This window comes from Ixodes scapularis, unplaced genomic scaffold, assembly GCF_016920785.2.
Source record: "Ixodes scapularis isolate PalLabHiFi unplaced genomic scaffold, ASM1692078v2 PGA_scaffold3__209_contigs__length_174095766, whole genome shotgun sequence".
NCBI classification, from domain to species: domain Eukaryota; kingdom Metazoa; phylum Arthropoda; class Arachnida; order Ixodida; family Ixodidae; genus Ixodes; species Ixodes scapularis.
Window position 1 is genome coordinate 164,701,650 of NW_024609868.1, and position 20,824 is coordinate 164,722,473.

The following is a 20,824-nucleotide window of genomic DNA, read 5'->3' on the forward strand; positions in this document are numbered from 1 at the left end:
GTCCACGTCGACGCTTAGCTGCGCCTCACAAGAGGTCGTAGGCCGGACGGCTCTCGCGTCTTCTTCCTCCTTGCCTGGCGCAGCATTGCATGGTGTCTTCTGATCGAGGCTCATCTCGGCCACGGCAACTGGCGTGGCCTCCACCATCTTTGGCAAATCTGCAAGCGTCAGTCGGTCGGCGACATTCTTAGCCCTCTCTTCATTGTCTTCGGCAGAGGTAGCATCACTCGCGGCGGCTTCCTCCGCGTCCATCTCGTCCATGACGTGCTCGGCGTTTGTATCGCCGCCTCGGGCACCTGCGGCCGCTGCATAAGTCTTCAGACATTGGTCAGCGTCTTGACCGAATCGGTGGCAGGACTCCCATTTGTGTGCGTTGCAGTCGCGGCGGATATGGCCGGTCTGCTGGCAGTGCAGGCAGAGCGGCGCACTGCCCGGCGCCACGACGAGCGCCAGCCGTCCGGCGATACGCAACTGACGCGGCAGGTCGTCCAGTGTAATCCAAGGCTTGAGCCGCCTGACAGACGAGCGCGTCATCGACGCGCAATTTGCAAGGCCTTCCACTCGCCACTTCTCGGTACCCACTTCGGTTAGCGTGCCGTCCCATGCCGACGCCGCCTTTATGTCGTCTTTAGGAAGATGGTATAGCAGCCAGTGAAGCTTGAGGCGGATGCCTCGGTTTCCCGGGTCGACGACGAGGCATCGCCGCCCCTTGACGACGAGGTCGCCGGCGGCTAGGGCGTTCCGCTTTCCCTCGGTTAATTTGAAAGTCACCGCCCAGATGTGGTTCATTTGGTATGCCCCCAAGACAGTGACTTCGGGGAGCATTTCCAGACGCTGCAGGGTTTCCCGGAAGTCCTCGACTCGGTACGGGAAGCCACGAACGTCAGCATGCAAAAAGAGGGTGCTTAAGGCCGCAGAACTGTGCTGTCGAGCGGTAGATCTCGAACGCTAGGCCTAAGCGGCGAAGCTCCGGGTGGGCCCCGGAGACGAGTGAGAGACGTCCGTTCCATACCAGAGAAGAAACTTTGAATAGCAAACACCGCCAGCAGTGCAATGGCACTGCGGCCTCGGAATGCTCGGGAACGGTCGTGCTCAAAAGTTAGTCCGCATCGCAGCAATACTTTCTAGGTGCAGACACTTGACGCCCGGAACGAATCACAGATCGAACTTGTCGACTTTTGGCTTGAGGTGGCCCTGATGCAGTGGAGTGCGTCTTGGGTGCACTCGATACCATGGGGCTTGGCCGTGAAGGAAGTCCAACCGGTGACCTCTGAAGCTGTGCAACCTAAGACAAAATGGAGGAAAAAGGTAGCAACGCCGTGTCTTCCTCCCTTGTACTGACGCGCCCCCAAGAGGACACGAGAAGAAGGGAGGAACGAGACGTTTTGCTTCCACTTTAGGCAGACGGGAGAAAGCTTTCGCGCTCCCGACAGTAGTATTATATGATACACGATTGAGCCAGAAACAAACAAGGGGGCTGGCCCCCGCCCCCTTGTTTATTAAGGGGGCGAGGCCAGTCTTGACCAATCACAGAGCCACAGGGCGGGGCCTCTTCCCTCTCTCCCATCCCAGGGACCAATGACAGGTCTAGTAGTAGTAAAAGTGTACACGATCAGCCCAATAATCAATCAATACGAAAACATGTGTTTCCGATATCGACATGTTCCCGATATGTTTCCGATATCGGGGTGTCCGGTTTCTGACATCGGATACTATCTATCGAATGTGGGTATTTATTACTGACATCGATCCTATCTATTCGGATATTTAAACCGCTAACTGCGTGCATATGTTTCCGATATCGGGGTGTCCGGTTTCTGACATCGATCCTATCTATTCGGATATCTCAATGGCTAACTGCGCGCCTGCCGCCGGCGGCGGGCGCGCAGTTAGCCATTTAGATATCCGAATAGATAGGATCGATGTCAGAAACCGGACACCCCGATATCGGAAACATATGCACGCAGTTAGCCATTTAAATATCCGAATAGATAGGATCGATGTCAGTAATAGACACCCACATTCCATAGATAGTACCGATGTCAGAAACCGGACACCCCGATATCGGAAACATATCGGGAACATGTCGATATCGGAAACACATGTTTTCGTATTGATTGATTATTGGGCTGATCGTGTACACTTTTACTACTACTAGACCTGTCATTGGTCCCTGGGATTGGAGAGAGGGAAGAGGCCCCGCCCTGCGGCTTTGTTATTGGTTGAGACTGGCCCTGGGATGGGAGAGAGGGAAGAGGCCCCGCCCTGTGGCTCTGTGATTGGTCAAGACTGGCCCCGCCCCCTTAATAAACAAGGGGGCGGGGGCCAGCCCCCTTGTTTGTTTCTGGCTCAATCGTGTATCATATAATACTACTCCCGACTCATCTTCTTTCGGTTTCGTTTTTCGAGAACAACGCGCACGTTGTTTAATAAATGTTGTTGAGTTTATTGAGCTTCAGCGACAGCAAAGGCCGCCTGTAATTCCGTCTTCTAGTCCAAACATGCAGAACATTTCGGTTGCATTGACGTTTTTGCCCTTAACTTTATCAAATGGGCAAACGAAGCTGCCAGAAACACCGAAGTTCCGGAGCAGTGCCAGCAGCGCTACGTGCACTGAGTAAGATGGCCGTCTCCAGAATGCGGGACCCACGCGGAAATACAGTATCGGAACCACGCGGAACTGTGTCGACGTTTTCCACGTTATGGAAATCGCAGGAACTGCGTCCAAGCCAAGGAGGTCTTGCAGCCGCCTGCCTGGGTGCCTTCCGTGCTGAGTTCGGTTCTGTTTTACGATGACTAGTGCCGACCGGCAATCAACGTGGTTCTATATTTCAGCGTGTCAGCAACATAGCAGGAACATCGTGATGGGAGTGTTGTGCGTTGTGAACAGAAGACTGGAACTATCGCCGATGTGGCCGTGTGTTCGCGTATCAGTGGCGTAACGAGATGAGATGACGTAAACTGTCAGGCATTGATGCTGTTGGTCGGGCCGTGGTCGGAGGGGGCGGGGTGTCGCAGGTTGACATCCCGCTTTACATTGAAGAATTTAAAACCACTTGAGGGATTAGGTGCAATCGATCGATGTGCGCATAGTCATCTTGAAACGCCGGTCTGAACAGCAAGCTCATATATCGTACAGTGGTCAATGTGACTGTCAGTTGTCTCCTCCCCGAGAGCGATTGCGATCTTTGGAAAGGACTGAACAGTAGGAAATTATGACGGAAAGTACGTATATATACAGTGCAGTGTTGCGGAGTTGCCACTCCGGAGTTGGAATGATTCCGGAATCATTCCGCATTTTCGCGACCCCGGAATGGAATGAGAATGAAATGGTGGCAATGTTCAGGGGAATGAAATGGGAATGGAATTAGATGGCTTTGGCCCGGAATGGAATGGGCCAGGTTCTTTATATTTTATTTATTTACTTATTTTTTTTACGTTCAGCTCTACCAAGCCAGTCAAGGGGTCGGTTGTTCAGAGATAAAATGAGCCCGAAAATGCGAATCCGCGTAAGGCCCTAGCAGATTTATAAGCAAAAAAAAAAAAAATGCAATACAAAAAACAAGCGTCAAAGCAAAGAACAGAGGGGGAGGGGGGGGGGGGCGGCAGAATGCGTCTGCGCCTGTAATATTGCTCGGCTCGAGGGTACGTCATCAGTCCACGTGAACGTGACCCGCTGCGCTGGTGATCCGATACCCGGAAAGGAGGGCAGAGGTGGCCTCGCTGTGCAGACCCAGACTTCGTACACCTGCGACTCGTCACGAGTGCACTGTTTCTCGGAGAGCTCGCACCTGTGCCGGCCATCTCAGGTCGTAATCCACGAGGACCCTGTTTGAATTATGCTAGGCGAAACTTGAAGACTGCCATTCATGCGTTGGAGGCGGAGAGTCGGCAGGAAGGACCGTCACAACAGGGATGCCACCGTATCGATTTTTCAACCGTAACAGAATATAAGACATGTGCTTCAGGATGCGTCAGGAGGTCCGCTTTTCTAGAGAATTTCAAATGCAACTGCCTGTACGGTCTTCAACGAGGTCACCTACAACGAAAGTATGTGTTGTCCAATGGCGTACCAACTTGGTTTTGAATGGGGTAGGCAAACCAGACCCTCCCAGTGTTTGACCAGTGGCGGCTGTTTTTGGCAAAACACATGCCTTGCCCCTCGACTCTCAGAACTGTGGGGGGGGGGGGGGGGGGGCAGGCGAGTGCCTTGACCCCCCCCCCCCCCTCCCCCGGTTTGTACACCCATGGTATTGTCCGTTCATACAGCAGCGTGGGTAAAGTTTCATGTTTAAGGCAACACCTACATATTCAAGAATACTAGTTTATTCCACCGTGACGTCATGGGATCAGTGCTGACAGGGGCGCCCTTATTGGACAGGGAAGTGGTAATGTTTTGATGGAATTTGTTAAGAGGTTGAAGTCTTTTCGCAGCATTGGTAGGTCGGACGGGGTGCCAGGGAAGGGACCGCGGTCAATCCTTGATGGAACGTTTTTTAATCCCATTGAGGACTCTTCGTCCGGAACCACTATCTTCATGGCGGAGTGCCAAGCCTGCGGGAAAGTAATTTCGGGACCAGAAAAAAAAACAAAAAAACTTCCACTTCAAACTTAAAGCCTCATCTCAGTTGGCATCTCAAAGAAATTTGAAAAATGTATTGCATTCTCAGATTTAAATTTTGCCCTCCCTAAAATGTATTCTTGTTTTTGTATTTCCAAAAACTTTTTGCCTCTTTTTAAAATGTATTTTCGATACGTATCGCGATACATTTTTACAGATATATTTGAGACTTGAGTATCAGTATCTTAGCAACTATTTTTATATATGCCAGTATTTGTATTTCCAAACACATTTTTCAATATTTCTGCCCCACCCTGCAACGCAATGCAGCTGTCAAGTGCCAATTTTTACGTTTAGGAATTAGAAGAATGGAATGGAACGATTCAGCGATTCCAGGAATGGGAATGGGCCCAGTGTCCTCATTCCTAGGATTTGAAAAGAATGGAATCACCGAAAACTCTAATTCCCGGAATAGAATTGGAATGGAATGGGGGTGCCCATTCCGCAACACTGATACAGTGTAGAATTTTAGTAGTAAGCAAGAATAATAGGTAAAATAAAAAAAAAGCTGCCGTTTATTTTGCTCTTTAAATATACTATACGGTTCGTGAAGAAACTGCCCTCCAAGTGGCGCGCTGGGATGAGCGCTAGAAATTTTCGGACTCACCACGGCTTAGCTCCGTACATTTACCACCTGCCGCAAGTCACGGCTTCTAGCTGAGTGAATATCCGCTCTACCGAGATTAATTCAGGACGGCAATTGCAGCCGTGCGCGAACTGCACAAATAAAAAAACAATAAAAAACAATGAGAAAACAACAACACTACAATAGAAATACTGGCTACGACATGCCTTGCGGGAAAACAAACTCATAGCTTGGAACCGCATTAAAGCGGCTTGATTTATTGGCCTTCAAATAATAACGGCATCATCGAGCGCTTTCTTTTTATTAAAAGATTCATCCCCTGAGCCATTCAAAATACTCTCAGAATATGACATTGCTGGAAAAAAATCAACATGCTGGGAACATTTTTTTATTGTTTAGGCAGTCACCGAGAAATTCCGTACGTTCAAAACCACCAGTATAAAAGACGGAAACGCAGAGCTCGGGTGCAGTGGAGAGAAGACGAAGACCCTGACGAACGGACGGTATATTGACTTCCTCGGTGCTTCTTGTCAATAGGCCTTCATTTCTGGTCCGTAGGCTTACGGGTCCCTTGCGGACCTGGCCGCAGCCTTGGGCCGCCCCTACGACGGCGGTGGGCCACAACAGTCAATGCGGGCCACGCACGGCATTGAAATGACCGACCTTCCCGAAAATCAACTTTTAAGCGCGGTTCAAACAGGCCTGGAATGCAGAGACGGGAGCCGGAACCCGTAGTGGCGTCAGCGCTCCCTCCGTACGGGCGGTGACGTAATTACGGCTTCCGGCATCCCGATTGAAGAGTTGAAAATTTTTCACCTTTCTCCTTCCCGGGTCGTGACGTAGGTTTCTGTATTTTCTCCGCGGCCAATCAGCGCGGAGCGCTTCCCTCCGCCGACCCCCGCCCGTCTCCGATGCGAGGAAAGCTGCTTAAGTAGCAAAGAAGAGTGCCGCTGCCGCGAAGAGGGCTGAAGTTGCCGCTGCGTTTGACGTACCCGAGAAAACCGATAGATTAGAGAGTTTTAGTATATCGTTCTGGCTTTCCCGCTACGGTATCCGCAGTCCGCTAGGACCCCCGCAATATGTACCGTAGCGGACCCACGCATTCATGTTTTAGTGGCGCGTTCGCAACCTTCGCAATTCGCTATCGTTGCGAGAGCTAACGCAACGCCACAAGCGACTCTTTCAGACACTAAAGTTTACGTAAAATAATTTATTTTAGTCTAATTTTTAGTAATCGCTTACTAGCGTCACTATTTATATTTTATATTTCTTTTTAAGTTGACTAAAGTGCTCATATCTGCATATTTTGTAAATGAGCACAACTGATAGTCACGCTGGCCAATGCGATCCAATCTATGTCAAGCCAGTCAAGCGTAAGGTAGCCATCACAGCCATTCGGCCATCCCTCGGACGCTGCCGCCTTGTCGTGACTCGTGTTCGTGCCATCGTGCCTCTTGCTATGAATCGCCGCGGGATCTTCTCCGACCCGCTAGTTCTCTCCGCTCTTAGCTGGCGCGAGATTGAAGACGCCTATTTATTACTAGAAGAACCTCCGAACCGCCGTTTCAAGTCCGAGCGCGGTTTGTTGAACGTAGACCGTCTAGACGATGAAATGTTTAGAAGTATGTTCAGGTTCAGGAAGGAGCACATCGGAGAGCTTCAGCGTGCTCTTTTGATGCCGGAGACGATCACGTCGGCGCAAGGTGTCCAAATGGACGGAGAGGAAGCCTTGTACGTGACACTACGCCGTTTGGCTTACCCAAACCGATGGATCGACCTTGAAGGGGTCTTCGGCCGTCATTCGAGCGTGCTCTCAAGCGTCGCCTCGAAGGTCATGCTTCACATCAACAACACCTTCGGGCACCTGCTGGACGATCTAAACATCCACAACTGGCTCGACGTGGCAAAGTTGGAGCAGATGTCTCGGGTAAGGATCTCCACACCTGGCAAAACAGTACTCGTACAGTGGCGTAGACACGAAAGGTGTTCAAGGGTCAAAACACCCCCCGAAATTTCAACGTTCCTCTTTACCCCTTTCCCTTTTCCCCCTCTCAATTTGTGTGTGTGTGTGTTTGTCTGGTGTCAGTTTGTGTGGGTAATGTTTACAAACATTACCCGCAGACAGTTTGTGTGGGTAATGTTTACTAATGTTCAGCACGCAAGTCGTGAAAGCAATGAGTTCAATAGCCAAGCCGTCACTTGACGTTTTGTCAAGAATGATTATTGACATACAACTTCAAGCGTGTCCTCAGGGTCTCCAACAAGAGTTGGCACATTTACGTCTGGCGGCATCGTCCTCCCTAAGTGAGGACGATGTTGTGTCCAACGTTAAATAAACTTTCTGGGGAAGTTCTGGTTTGGACAACAGACGTGGAAGGACCGCACCACTTAGCACGTCTCAGCGGTACAGGCAACTTGCTTTTGCCCGGAGGCCTTGTATCCTAATGTAAACCGCCTGCTGCGAATCCTAGGCACCGCACCTGTTAGCACTGCTGAAACGGAATGTTCGTTCTCAAGACTTCAAAGACTCGACTCATAGTTAAGAGCTTCATTGTCCCAATAGCGCTTGCTAGGGGTTGCGCTTCTGAACATGCACCGGAACATCTAAGTCAGCCCCGAAAGTGTCCTCCCGCCAACTCTATTGACCCATGGCGGCTCCCACTAAATCTTTAGACCCCACAAAATGATTGAAATCGGCACTTTTTTCTGCTCCTTTTTCGTAAAATGGCATCAAAGAATGTAAAGAACCCAAAGCATGACCATAGCACGACCATTTCTGAAAAATGTGATCTACGCATGCAGGCACATAGGCAGGAGTTTGTTTCGGGGGGGGGGGGTGTCGCGGGGTTGCCCATGACAAAATGCTGCTTGAGCGGGAGAGGAAGTCCCAGGAAAAGGAAGAGTTCGGGGGGGGGGGGGGGGGGGGGGGGAAGGGCCGCATGGGTCCCCCCTGGCTACGTGCCTGCAGAGCCATATATGTAGATAGTTTGGTCAATGGGAGGTGCGGGCAGAGCCAGGGCGTGCGGCAGACTCGGAAAGAGGGCTTGGCATGCTCTCCTGACCAACCAGAAGCCGAAAAGAATCCCCTAGCGGTGGTAGCGAGAAACAGTTCTGATCAAAGGTATATGCTCGTAAAAGGTTAAATAAGCGCGTAAGAGTAAAGTGTAGTAACTCTTTGTGGTTGAAAGTGGGGTTCACGTGTTGTTTTGATCATAATTATGCAGAGAGATGTAAGAAACGAATGCGCCGCGCAACTCTGTTTTGCGCGGACAGAGTGTGACCGCTCGGACGGCAGATTCTCGGCGCTTGGCGTACGGATTATTTCGATCGTATCGCTAGTCGCACTCTTCCACCATCATTTTGGATGAGCGTGATTGAAACATCACATGTACCACATTTTCAGCCACCGAGAGTTACTCCAATGCGGTTATCAGGTTTGTTTCTCGCGACCACCGCCAGGGTATTATTTCTGGCTTCTGGTTGGTCACATTCAAATTTCTGAAGATGCCCTGGAACACGCCCAGCTTGCTTTCGGCCAATGGCGCCTCCTCATTTGTCTCCTATACTTCCCAACGAATGGCCAAACTCTCTACATATATGGCTCTGCGTGCCTGCACACAGGAACAATGAGCATGATGTTTCACCTGCTCATTGCCCCAGTGCACATTGCAGTTTTTATGTTTAATCATATTTTAAACTTCACTATTCTCTGGCACCCTTCTGTAATTTTTAGTCATTGGATACCTGAGTGTTCCGCAGAGAAGTGTATGCAGACGAAAAGGCAAACAGCGCACAGTAAACGAGGACTAAAGAAAAGGGAAGTGCAAACAGGACAAGTGCTGATCAGTATCAACTAACAACCCACATCGCCACCCCTATTAAGTTGATGCACCGGAATATTTTGTGGGCCTGTCTGGACTTTTTTTGTTCACAGCCCATTATTATATTTTATGATTGTGTGTCTTCGTTGTTCACCATTAAAGTTTCCCTCTTTAAAGATTCAATGAATGAGATGTGGCAAAAAAGGTTGAATTTCTGTCTTCTAAGAAACTGAAAAATACTAACAAAGATTGTGTTTGTGCAATTTCTTTTCCTCTCTTGTTTTCTTTTTTTTTCATTTTGAACAGTTTGAGCAAAGAAAAACGCCCACTGAAAAAATTTTCTGGGTATGCCTTGCCTCGTCTAAAACTTCATTCTGCTTTCTACCAGGCGGTCCATGCAAAAGGAGCGCCCCTGACGAACTGTTGGGGATTCATTGATGGCACGGCACGCGCCATCTGCCGCCCCTCAGAGTCCCAGGAGGAGTATTTCTCTGGGCACAAGCGCCACCATGTGGTAAAATACCAATCAGTTATGTGTGCAAACGGAATCATTTGCGAGCTTGACGGACCATACAAGGGACGTCGACATGACTCCGGTAAGTGTTGTTGCCTGAGACCAGCGATAAAAAGAGGGTACAGAGCATATCAGTGTCTCGAATGGGAAATTTGAGTCAGAAATAATTTCTTGAAAGGGTTGTGAAACATATGTAGAAAATTCTGAGCTATATGCTTATTTGTAATCCTGATTGTCGTGGCGGTGCCACTATCGTATGGTGGCGCCACTAGCACTTTGCATGGCTATAAAAGAGAAGAGATGATAAAGATAAGGAATCCTCATTGGTACTGAAGGAGCAGTGTCACTTTGGCTGCTTCTGCTGTGGCAACAGTGGCGACGAGAAGGCGATAGCATGAGCCTTATGGTGTTTCCCTCATTCCTGCCTGCTCCTGGAAAACCTTCTATTCCGTGGAAACAGTGGCAACGTGTGTTTAACAACTACTTGCTTGCTGTGGGAGGCGGCGCCCACTATCATGCTCGGCAGAAGGCCCTACTGCTGCACTGCCTCTGGGTTAAGGGCCAATGGATCTTCTACACTCTTTCGGAGACGCGCCCTCCGATACTGGGACTGCGTGAACCACCTCGGCATGTTTGCTCGAAGCGCTAACCGCGGCTAAAGTCAGCCGCAGTACCTAGGAGAAAGACGTTGCCATGCCGACAATTATCGCGTTCATTTAGGCTTAGGAATGGCCAGAATCGAGAGACTATCTAAAAAATACGGCCAGGTCATTGCTCATGCTTTGAGATTTAAGTAAGTAACGCAAAGCGAAAGCGTCTTCCGCCATTCGCTGACTTACGCGCCCGATATTGCAGCTACAACGACATATCAGTTGCAAAGCGAGAGGCGCTCACTCACCGGGGCATCACCATGATTCCCCGCATCCCTACCGAGCCAGTCACGTGATTTTAAAAGCCCTCTCCTAGGTACTGCGGCTAACTTTAGCCGCGGTTAGCGCTTCGAGCAAACGGGCCCTGAAGTCCAAAAGACACCCACTGCACTGGACAAGTACGATATCGCTCTGGCAGTCCTGGGGAGCTACTTTGCGGCAACTTGAAACGTGTCCGACGCACGACATGGCTTCGGGCAGCGAGTGCAGCTACCTGGGGAATCCATTGACACATTTTTTGCTGAACTACGGGACCTGTCGTCGACTGCGAGTTTGTAGCCATGGTGGACGACCTCATCCAGGACCAGCTAGTTGCAAAGACGTCGATCCACCAGCTACGAGAGCGGCTGCTCCTGGAGGGTACTTGTCTCACCCCGGACCTTGCATTGGTCATCGGTTGTTTGGTCGAAGAAACAATATGCTATTCCAAGGAACTTGTATCAGCTTCAGCAATGCAGAAGGTAGACGCTAAGCCTATGCGGAGCGCCAATCAACCATGGGAAGGTGAGCCTCCACCCCCTCTGGAAAGAAGTTCTACCGTTCTAGGTCGTCGGGACATCTTGCGAATTTTGGTACATGCAAGACAAGAAGGAAAACATGCACTGCATTTGGAACATTCCGGCATTTTCATGCTGTCTGCATGAGTACCGCCGTCCACATTAATGAAGTCCGCGCCATCAGAGAAGTTGGCTGCTTGGATAGCTGCGAGGATGCCGTCCTCAGTATTCCACAGGTACACGAAAAGCAGTATCTCCATTTCTCTTCATGTCGAGGGGACGGTGTTATATATTTTGGTTTACACCGGGTCAGCAGTTTCGATAATCTCTGAAGATACATATCAGAAGAATTCTGATTCTTCGCTTCGGCTACAGGAATTGGCTGTTAATTTGTTTGATTTTTCGCAGCGGAATATTGGAGTGACAGATTGTTTTGTTGCCGTGGTTGGTTACAAGGAGTGAAACGTTGACGTGCATTTCTACGTCCTATCGAAAGGCACAAACATACTTGGAATCGAGGCCATCGCTTGTTCGCCCCTCAAAGTCAATGGTCAGGCATTGAAGTGTTTCAACACTACGTGTGTGCTACTGCTCCATGGGAGAAACTTGGAATCAAGATTGTGGGACCTTTGTCATGTGCGCCAAATGATCACTGGTATGCCATTATGTTAATTGACGAATTCATTAAGTGTCCGGAGGTGTGCCTGATGAAGAGTGATGTCGGGAAGTATTGTTTCTTTTTTATGGCCGGTGTTTATTCATGAGGGCTACCCAGCCAAACTTGTCAGCGATCACAATCGTCAGTTCATGTCTGCCGAGTTTGAAGTATTCTTGAAAGATCGGGGAGTGAAAAACACCTTTTCCTCTGTGTATTATTCTCAAAGCAACGGCCAAATTGGGCATTTTAAACGTGTATTCGAGGACTTTGTGCAACTCAGTGCCCACGAGCAACGGCCCCTGAAGGAAGCTGTGGTAGAGTACCTGGGTGTCTATCGATGCACTCCTCACACAGCCAATTGTGAGAAGCCAGCTTTCCTGCTGCACGGACACCGTCCCAAGACGAAACTGGCCATTGTGGGGGGACCATCCAGAGACTTCTTGAGGAACCGGGCAAGACATCTTGCAAGCCTACGAGAGCATATGGCCCAGTACCAATGGAAGTCCAAAGCATACACGGACCCGCCGGGGAGCCAAGGTCAGCCAGTTCGAGCCAGGAGAGAAAGTTTGCATCAAGCTCCCAGTGCACATTCCAAAAGGCCGCACCAGCTGCTGGGCTTTCCAAGAAGGGGCAGAAAGTGTCAATATGCAGCGGCAAAGATCCGCCAATGCAAGTGTTTATTTTTAGGCGGACGATTCTGATGCAAGACAAGCTTAATTCTGCGGTTAAAAAATTCACTAAAACCCCACATTTCTTTTACGTTTAGGGCGCCACAATAGAAAGTTCGCCCAAGCGGTGAGGTTGTTGTCATCGACACCATAACCACATTGTAAATTCGGATTTTGCGAAGTGTTTAAAAACAACACAAGGCTCATTGTGTAGTGTTCACTGGTGGTTGCAGGGTTTTTCATTTACAGCCTTGATGAAACAAAAGGCAAAGGGCATCGACATCACGAGCGAGTAAAGCCATTGCAAAAGCTTGCACGACCATAAACGCGTTATGAAAGTGGAGTTACCTGGCAGTTACAAAATGTGTCCTGCAAACTTAACATTCTGAGGCTGTATCTTGGGTGTTAGCTTTGTTGAGGTTTCACTAACACTCCTGCTTTCTACTCCTTCAGCTGCCCTGTTATGGGGCACACCAATGAAACAATCGCCAGGAATTGCTAGAAACCGCCTGAAAAGTGGTTGCAGAAATAAAGAAGGGCTGAGAGACAATTCTTGCGAATCAATGAGGCGGCATTAGCCATGATCCTATGGCTTGCAGGGCGTGTTACATGAGAATGGCTATTACAATAGCATGACATCAACAAATTGAAATAAGCTGCTCATTTCACAAAAACAAATACAATGGATATTTGAGAACTATAAGGGCAGGCCTCAAGACCTCTCCATAGACCCACCTTCCAGCAACATGGCCAACTAGAGGTTAGCCAAATTTATTGTTTTAAGTTATTGGAAATAATGCACAAATTATGCCAGATGACAACATTTATAGACGCACATTCAAACATCTTCCCAATTAGGCACAAATTGTATAAAGTCCGCAAAAGACTTCACAATAGCCAAAAATCCTTAGTAATATTGAAGGTCTGATGTGCTTCAATAGCCCTTCAATTCAATAAAAGAAATTGAGGGTGCTTTTGGTGGGCACTGACATATATGTAGCTGTAGCTTTCTGATCATATTTTTCATGAGTTATGTTTATGCTTCATATTTATGTTTCTGTATGTTAGACTTATTAATGGGCTTAGATGGGCCAGTTGGTACATTGCAGATGTGTGAATGATTGAGCCAGTGAACACGCAGCATCCACTAAGACGACACCGTCAGGGCATCTAGACGTTCATTGCAGCAGATGCTCTTGCACCCCATCATTCAACAGCACACAAATTTTGGCAAAATACAAGGTGTCATGCAAACTACATAAGGCTTTTGAGATTAGGGCTAGGGGAAACAAGTGCGCCAGCAAAACGTCTTTGGCCCTATGTACGTGTGAGTATGAGTATTTAAAACGTGAGCTGGGTAGGGATTGATTGATGACTGTACGTCCCCGTTGGGAATAATAGTGCATACTTTTTCGGTACTTTATACCCTTTGCTAGACTTATGTTCTCAAATTCTTTTACTCTATCAGTAACTGTTCTACAGCTGTTTCTTTTGTTTTTGTTGTTGTAGAACATGAGGTTTTCTTTGTGCAAGTTTTTGCCTTTTGCTACACACAATGTAAACTGCCTCTTGCTAGAACTGTAAAAGGCGGCAGAGTCCTCATTACGCACTGTGGCTTAGTCTCTTAGCACCTCCTGGTCAATTGGGAAACAAATGAAAAAGGAAGGAAAAGAAAGACATGCAAATGTTGTAGCTTCCCTGCATTGCATGTGTGCACTTCTCTGCAGTGCGCAGCTGTATTGAAAAGAAGGAGACTCGAGGGGGCATACAACAACAGGATCTACAACACAGAAAAAATGCCGTTAACGTCTCCCAACTGCACTTTTGAAAAACTGGTGAAGTTCCAAAAAGAATAGTCCCTTCGTTAAATTACCCGAGCACCAAGGAGCATGCTGAGAGTTTAGTTACAAGTGCTACACATGATGTCTGCAGCAGTAACTTTTAAAGCGAAAATATAGACCGACACGCTGTTTACAAACAAGCCCGCCTTTGCCCACACCAGGTGTGGGCACTGCGCGTGAGCAGAAATCGAATTTGGGAGGAGTGAAGCGTCTGCGCATGGCGCTGTGCCGCCGACAGCGCCACCGCAGCTGCATGACGTCAGGGCCGCTTGTTGGTCTATAAAACAAATGGTACTTTGCATGTCTGTTTGTCAATGCCTCATTTTGGGTATTTAGTTAAACTTTCTTAGATTGCTAAGGAGAGCGCATGCAGTTCATATACATCCCCAGAGTGCTCCTTGGTGCTTGAGTAATTTGGCAAAAACAGTTGATTAGCGAGGGCATTATGACTAAATCAGCAGTGTCCATAATCCATATGTGGCTGGGTCATGAGTGATGGCTTGGAGGAGGAGTTTTAAAGCTTGTTTTTATCTGTGGAGCCCTCAGCATTATGAACACAATTCGCTGTATGGCGATGGGATAGAATTTAATCAAAGTGATGTTGACTTACCTTACAGGAACCTCATGGCATGTCTATACTTTATTTTTTACTCCGGGTAACTTTGTTAATTATTTGTATTGCCTGCAGAAATGCTCCACTTATTTGTGCTAAAACTGAATGTAAATTAATTGCAGATGATTCACACTTAATCTCCTGCATCAATTCATTCCCCTGCAGGTATGCTGCGAGAGAGCCAGCTGTACGACAAATTGTTGCAGTTGGTGGATGGCCACTCATATGTGCTATATGGTGACCCGGCCTATCCCTTGAGGCCACTTCTGCTCAAGCCTTATGGCTCAAAGGCGACCCCAGCACAAGTGGAATTTAACAAAGCGATGAGTACCGTAAGGCAAGCCGTCGAATGGGGGTTCGGCAAGGTTGTTGCCGAGTTTGCCTTTGTTGATTTTAAAAAGAATCAAAAGATCCGCAAGCAAAAAGTGGCTCTCATGTACAGGGTGGCTGTCCTTCTGTCAAACTGCCACACCTGTATCTACGGAAGCCAGATCACTAGCTTTTTTGATCTGGATCCTCCGACACTGATAGAATACCTCCAGCCCATGTCTAGGTAATAGCTTTTTTGGTTTGATTTTATGTGGCATGAAAGGCTGGCAAATTGCCGATACTTAAAAATGACAGAGTGCCTTTTAAAAAAGCCTCACATTTCTTACAAGTGCAGAACCCAGGGATCCTGGGTTCAATCCCCGCCCCTGCTCGTTTCGATCTGGATGAGCATCGTACCGGCGTGCGGTCGCGTATCACTACTGCGTGGTGCACGTTAAAGACCCCAGGTTAGCGGTTGTACCACACTGGCTAAATTGCTCATCTACAGCCGAGACACCAGATGCCCACTGAGGCAGACTAACTTCCGGCTGTATAAACATACACACAACAATTTGCTTTTTGCTTACAAGTGCACTGCCGTGAATAGTTGTGCATGTGACAATACCCAACTATACTTTGTTCACCCTTCAGCTGAGACTGCAGACAAAGTGCAAGTGCGAGCTAGACCGCACTCCTAGCTTCGAGAGGTGCATTTCTAGCACGAGTGCTTTTTCTGCTTTAAGAACACTTCACAGCAGCTACCCCGAGCTCTCGTGTTTGTGGCATTAGCTGCAGTCTCAGCTTAATGGTAAACAGAGTATGGATGAAGCACAAGGCAATTTCAATGAACTATGATGTAAGTGGGATAGTGCGTGCCATTTTTACAGTAGCAAAATAGATGACAGAAATAGGTGTCTCGTTGCCAAGCTTTCCAAGTAGCAGCTGATTTTCCTTCAAATCTGCTTTCACCTCGTCGGACTGTGCCATCCAACATGTTTATATTGTACAGTGTGTCTACCTGTCCTCAAGCATTGTACATATATATTTTCAGCAAAATCAAAAACTTGCAGACTATATCAATCTACTTTTTTTCTTCTTCTGATGTGTTCATGGTTAAAACAAGATTTGCCACTGCAAATGGCGTCCTTTATTACTGGAATGTTTTGCAGATCATATTCAATAAAATTTGTCATCTCCATTTATTGGAAGTAGAGCCACAAATCTTCAATTCCTTTTGGCCTGACCGAGCAGGAACTCGAACATGATCCGTCGCTGTTCGGAGAGCTCGCGCCTTTCCTCGGCTCTCGCCTGGGCTTCCTCGGCAAATCGTTCACGCTCAAACTCCAGCCGTTTTTCATCTAGAGCGAGTCTCCGCTCTTCTATATCGAGCTCCCTCTCTCGAATGGCTCGCTCCTGATGACTGCGCTGCTGCAAGAAGGCGGCCACGTCCCCATCGCGAGTTTTCTTCTTTCCTGCAGAAAATCATGTGCAATCAGGAAAAATGACAGCAGAGTGAAAACAGTTCTGATATGGTTCACCCGTACAACGATAAGCAACTGGTTGATTATAATTTTCTGATATGTTCTCATTAGAATTAAATTGAGGAAGAAAACAAGAAGGACGGACGACCACAAACTTCTATTGGAAGTTTGTGGTTGTCCGTCCTTCTCGTTTTCTTCAAGTTTAATTATCCTTACCAACCGGCTCGTTCTGTCCTTTCTGATAAGAGGTGCACCCCTGCTTTAAAAGTGCCTTCCACACATTTGAGCCCACATTTGTAGCTCTTGTTGTACCACCTTATTAAGATGAAACTGATTATTGCAAACCAAGCACCTCAAAAAGAATTAACTCACTCGGGTGGGCATTGTCAACAGCTGTAGTGAACATATTTAACCCAATCACTGGCAGCTAATGGAGTCCCCAGGCAAAATCATATTTCATTCACTATGCTTTGAATGTAAATTAAAAATAATTGCAGCCGTTGCACATGGGATACCTAATGCCGGACCGAAGAACCTAGGCTTCAGCACACGTGTAGGTACAGTGCCAATCAAAATAGTGAAGCCTCACTAGTGTGGTACTGCCTGCTGCTCAACCTGCCTTTTTTTGTTAGTCCTGCCTCAACACTGCTGCCGCACTTTATCCAAAGCAACGTAAAGGGCTGTCCAAATAGGATTAATTTCCGGCCATTTGCTACATTTGCCGTGACGGAAGTGAAGGCTTTTTTACAATCTATATCCGCCTTCATAGTGTAAAATACCGGACAAGCGCCCACTAAAAATTTAGAGATAATCACGAAAAAATGGGGGATTGGCACTTATCCGGTCATTAATTTTACATATAAATGTACTGTGCATATTTTTTCATATCTTAAAAATTTGGATATGGGTGCTTAATGTGGAATGGGCGGATGCGCGGTATTCTATGGTACATTCTTTTTGCCGCGGGGAAAGCAGGCTACCACAGGGAAGCTTTTCTCCTGACAAAAAGAATGTATGAGAGCAGATGGGAACCGTAGGAAAACCTCCACTGCAGGTACAACAAATGCCACGAACGGCAGAAAACATGCCGTTTGGACAGCTCTTATAGGGAGTTTGGGCACTTTCTGTTGATGGTTCACACACTCAAAACAATGAGGTGCTCAACACAGGTGCTTAATTTAGCTTGTGGCATGTAGGTAGCTACATAAGCACCCACTCCTGCAGCTCTTTTCAGCACTGTGCTACCTACTTCGAATTGTTCTTGAAAAAAATGAAATTCCGACAAGCTGCACCCATGAAAAGCAAACAATTTCCAGCAGAAAGAGCTTAGTTTAGACTACTTGCTGAACAACGCAATTAACGAAACATGCAATTTGAGGTTCTTCGTGCTTGGGAAGGCAAAAGTGTTTGACACCGCTCAATTCAGCATGCTTCCTTCCAATTGATTGAGAGTCTTGATGTCTAGTACAAGACTTGCCTGGAGTAGAAATTACTCAAGTAAGATGCAAGTGGTCCTGGAAACACTGCACAAAAAATAATCATAAAATGCTTAGTGAATATTGATATTCATACCTCGCAGTGCCGCAGTTCTTGCCCTAGGTGGTGGTGGTGACCTCGTCCGATCGGACCCATTGGCCCCATCGGTGGACGTCGACTGCGAAGGGCCTCCGGTGGCAGGCGTGGCAACTGCAGGCGTGCTTCTGGCGCCATTCTCACACATCTGCATGAGTAGAAGAGACGCTGGAGACTCCTCACCTGCACATAACGTGTGAAAGAAATTGAGTGAAATCACAGTTTTGGCAACGCTCAGCCTCAAGCACAGGGTTAACCTATTGTGAACCGTGCAAAGGCATTGTAACGAATGCCAGAAGCATCTGTATGTGGCACACTACACAGGCTGAGGTTCTCTTCTAGAGCCTCTACAAACGAAGCAGAGAAGTGTAGGAGAGGCTGGGAGAGGGAGGGGGGGTGCAATTGAAAAGGTTGGCTCGGGGAGAGCTAATGGCCTTAAAGAAGGCAAGTTTCTGGGTGAATTTTCTTATTAAGGGTCCTTCCAGACTACAGGCAGCCTCTCGAGTTCTCTGTGGCTTGTGAAACTTCAAGCTTAACTATAAAGATACCTGAATCGCCTTATAAATGTATGAAACTAACACCATTCGTTTTTGTAACAAAGTATGTCATCACACATTCCAGTAGAATCAAATTTTCATCTATATCTGTGGACCAGTGTTTGCTCTGTTCGATGGGCACCGCAATGTTTGTTTATGCTGATGCCACAACACTGTAAAGGGCTGTGATTTTTGCAAGACTTCGTGTTTTTCTTTTTTAGAAACCTTTGTGCATACCGTAGTTCAAGAATGTCGGAAATGCATAGTGATGAAGCTCCAAGAACGACACCGATGCCAAGAGTGCTGCGAAAAGCAAAAATCTTGTTTTATGCACAGCCCCTTTCTTCACAGAAGCCTGCAATTGAGATTATTATTCCCCATTTTTATCACTGGAGACTAGGATTTCGGACGCTGGTCTATGCAGATTATACTTGCCCATAATGTTGTCCGAATCTTCGTCCACTACCTCCTCTGCGTTGGCTACGTTCTTCGCAGCAGCGGCTGCTGCATTGATTGCCGTCACAGCTGTCTCCCTGATGGCATTGGCGGCGTGTAGCTCTGCCCTGGCCGAAGCTTTGTTGGTCCTGCTGCCTGGCCCTATGGCGTTGCCCGGCGTCATGCCCACTTTTCTGGGCTGGACCCTGACTTGGTGGCCGAACTCCCTCGCCATATCATTTATTTCTTGGAGCAGGTGCTCCTTTTCGGAGTATTGCTCCTCTGTGCCAGACCTAATGTTTGAAGAATAAGATGGAAATGATTGCAGCAGGAGTATTTCAATTCAACACAAGGTGATTTAGTATCTTTAATTGTTAGATGTGAGTTGAGTTGTTAAGGTTTAGCATATCTGCACGCAACAGCCCTGAATTTTATTTAGTCACACCTGCAGCAAGTAACTGCCTCATGAAAAGTCATGCTGCATCAACATAGCCATTGGCTCTTATCAAACAGGAATACAAAACTCTGCATCCGATCAATTTTCACATTTTGTCTCATGTGGTCAAGCCACATGGGTACTTAAAAGGTCATCCCCGTGAGCAAGGGAAGAGGAAAATAAAATGTACAGTGGGAATCGATATGAGCTGACTAAAAAACGCTGGCCGGGGCGGTAAAAATCACTGGAAAATCTGGGAAAGAGCAACGCAGACCATCTCTTTATTAATTTCGGAGCATTGGAAATAGAACGAAAATAAAATGCGTTAAACAACGATTCCCTTGCAAAATATATGTTCCGTAAAACAGACTCCCAATTTCACAAGATATAAACTCCGAAAACACGACACCCGTACTATGAATACAAATCTGGCGTATCCGTGGCTGTGCCCTCATTGCATCACCGCTTGCCAGTCCTGCACAGGTCAGTTCAGGCAGTGGATCTCAGAACGAGCCGCAGACCGAATGTTTCGCCGATTTCAGCTTAAAATACGCTCAAGGAACAGAGGTTACTGTACTTACTTTCTTAAGTTCGCCCTGTCCTCTCGACGAAAGTGGCCGAGTAGCAGGTCGCAGCGTTCGCGTATGGCACGAGCTGTGAAGTTTTTCCCGGTTGCTTTGTTGACCATCTCTGTGACTGCTCGCCACCTGTCGTGGTCCTCGAATGGGTTTGTCGCTGCTACCTCTTGTAGCAGCAGAATGTCGTCTGCCACGACGAAGCGCGACCGCACAGCGGGCACATTCAACGCGGCAGACATCGCGGACATCTTGGAAGTGATCGAGAACGCTGGCTCTCCCCGGCCTTCCCTAATCTCGCAACGACTCGTTCTCGCGAGACCCGCGCTAGCACATCCCGCTACCTCCCCCGCTATTTTTGCAGAACAGCGCGCCTCCGCTAGCCTCCGCAGCTCCGCTAATTTTCCGCTAGCAGCGCGCATGCGCCGTAGCGTCGTCGCTCTAGCGTATAGCGTAGCGGGAGAGCCAAAACGATCTACTAAAACTCTCTATTAATTCAGCTAGCTCAGCGGTACCCCTGGATCTACGAGAGGTATCGTAGGGACCACAAGGACCAGGACGAGCGAAACAACTCACGGGAAGGCATCACGCAGGCGATGGAGATCGCGGACCGTAAGTACGCATTTGCTGACATCGGAGTTCTGCGAATATGCTTTTTCACGCAACCTTTCCTAACTTAGCGTGCACATCTTTGTGCTCTTGGATGCGGCGTGTTGTGTAGGTTTTTTTCTT

The 20,824-nt window shown here is 47.9% G+C and overlaps 2 protein-coding genes across 2 annotated transcripts; one reads left to right on the top strand and one right to left on the bottom strand.

Moving 5' to 3' along the window:
- Window positions 1-6,602: 6,602 nt before the first annotated feature.
- On the top strand, window positions 6,603-15,430 carry LOC120848181 (protein ALP1-like). Its single transcript, XM_040220163.3, has 3 exons — window positions 6,603-7,134; window positions 9,417-9,624; window positions 14,914-15,430. The coding sequence occupies exons 1-3, from the start codon at window positions 6,667-6,669 to the stop codon at window positions 15,303-15,305; spliced, it is 1,068 nt and encodes a 355-aa protein (XP_040076097.3). The 5' UTR covers window positions 6,603-6,666; the 3' UTR covers window positions 15,306-15,430.
- A 673-nt stretch (window positions 15,431-16,103) lies between these two features.
- On the bottom strand, window positions 16,104-20,561 carry LOC121837148. The gene is made up of 4 exons (XM_042292652.1): window positions 20,099-20,561; window positions 19,082-19,374; window positions 18,111-18,293; window positions 16,104-16,529 (listed from the first exon to the last, which is right to left on the bottom strand). The coding sequence occupies exons 1-4, from the start codon at window positions 20,512-20,514 to the stop codon at window positions 16,282-16,284; spliced, it is 1,140 nt and encodes a 379-aa protein (XP_042148586.1). The 5' UTR covers window positions 20,515-20,561; the 3' UTR covers window positions 16,104-16,281.
- Window positions 20,562-20,824: the final 263 nt, after the last annotated feature.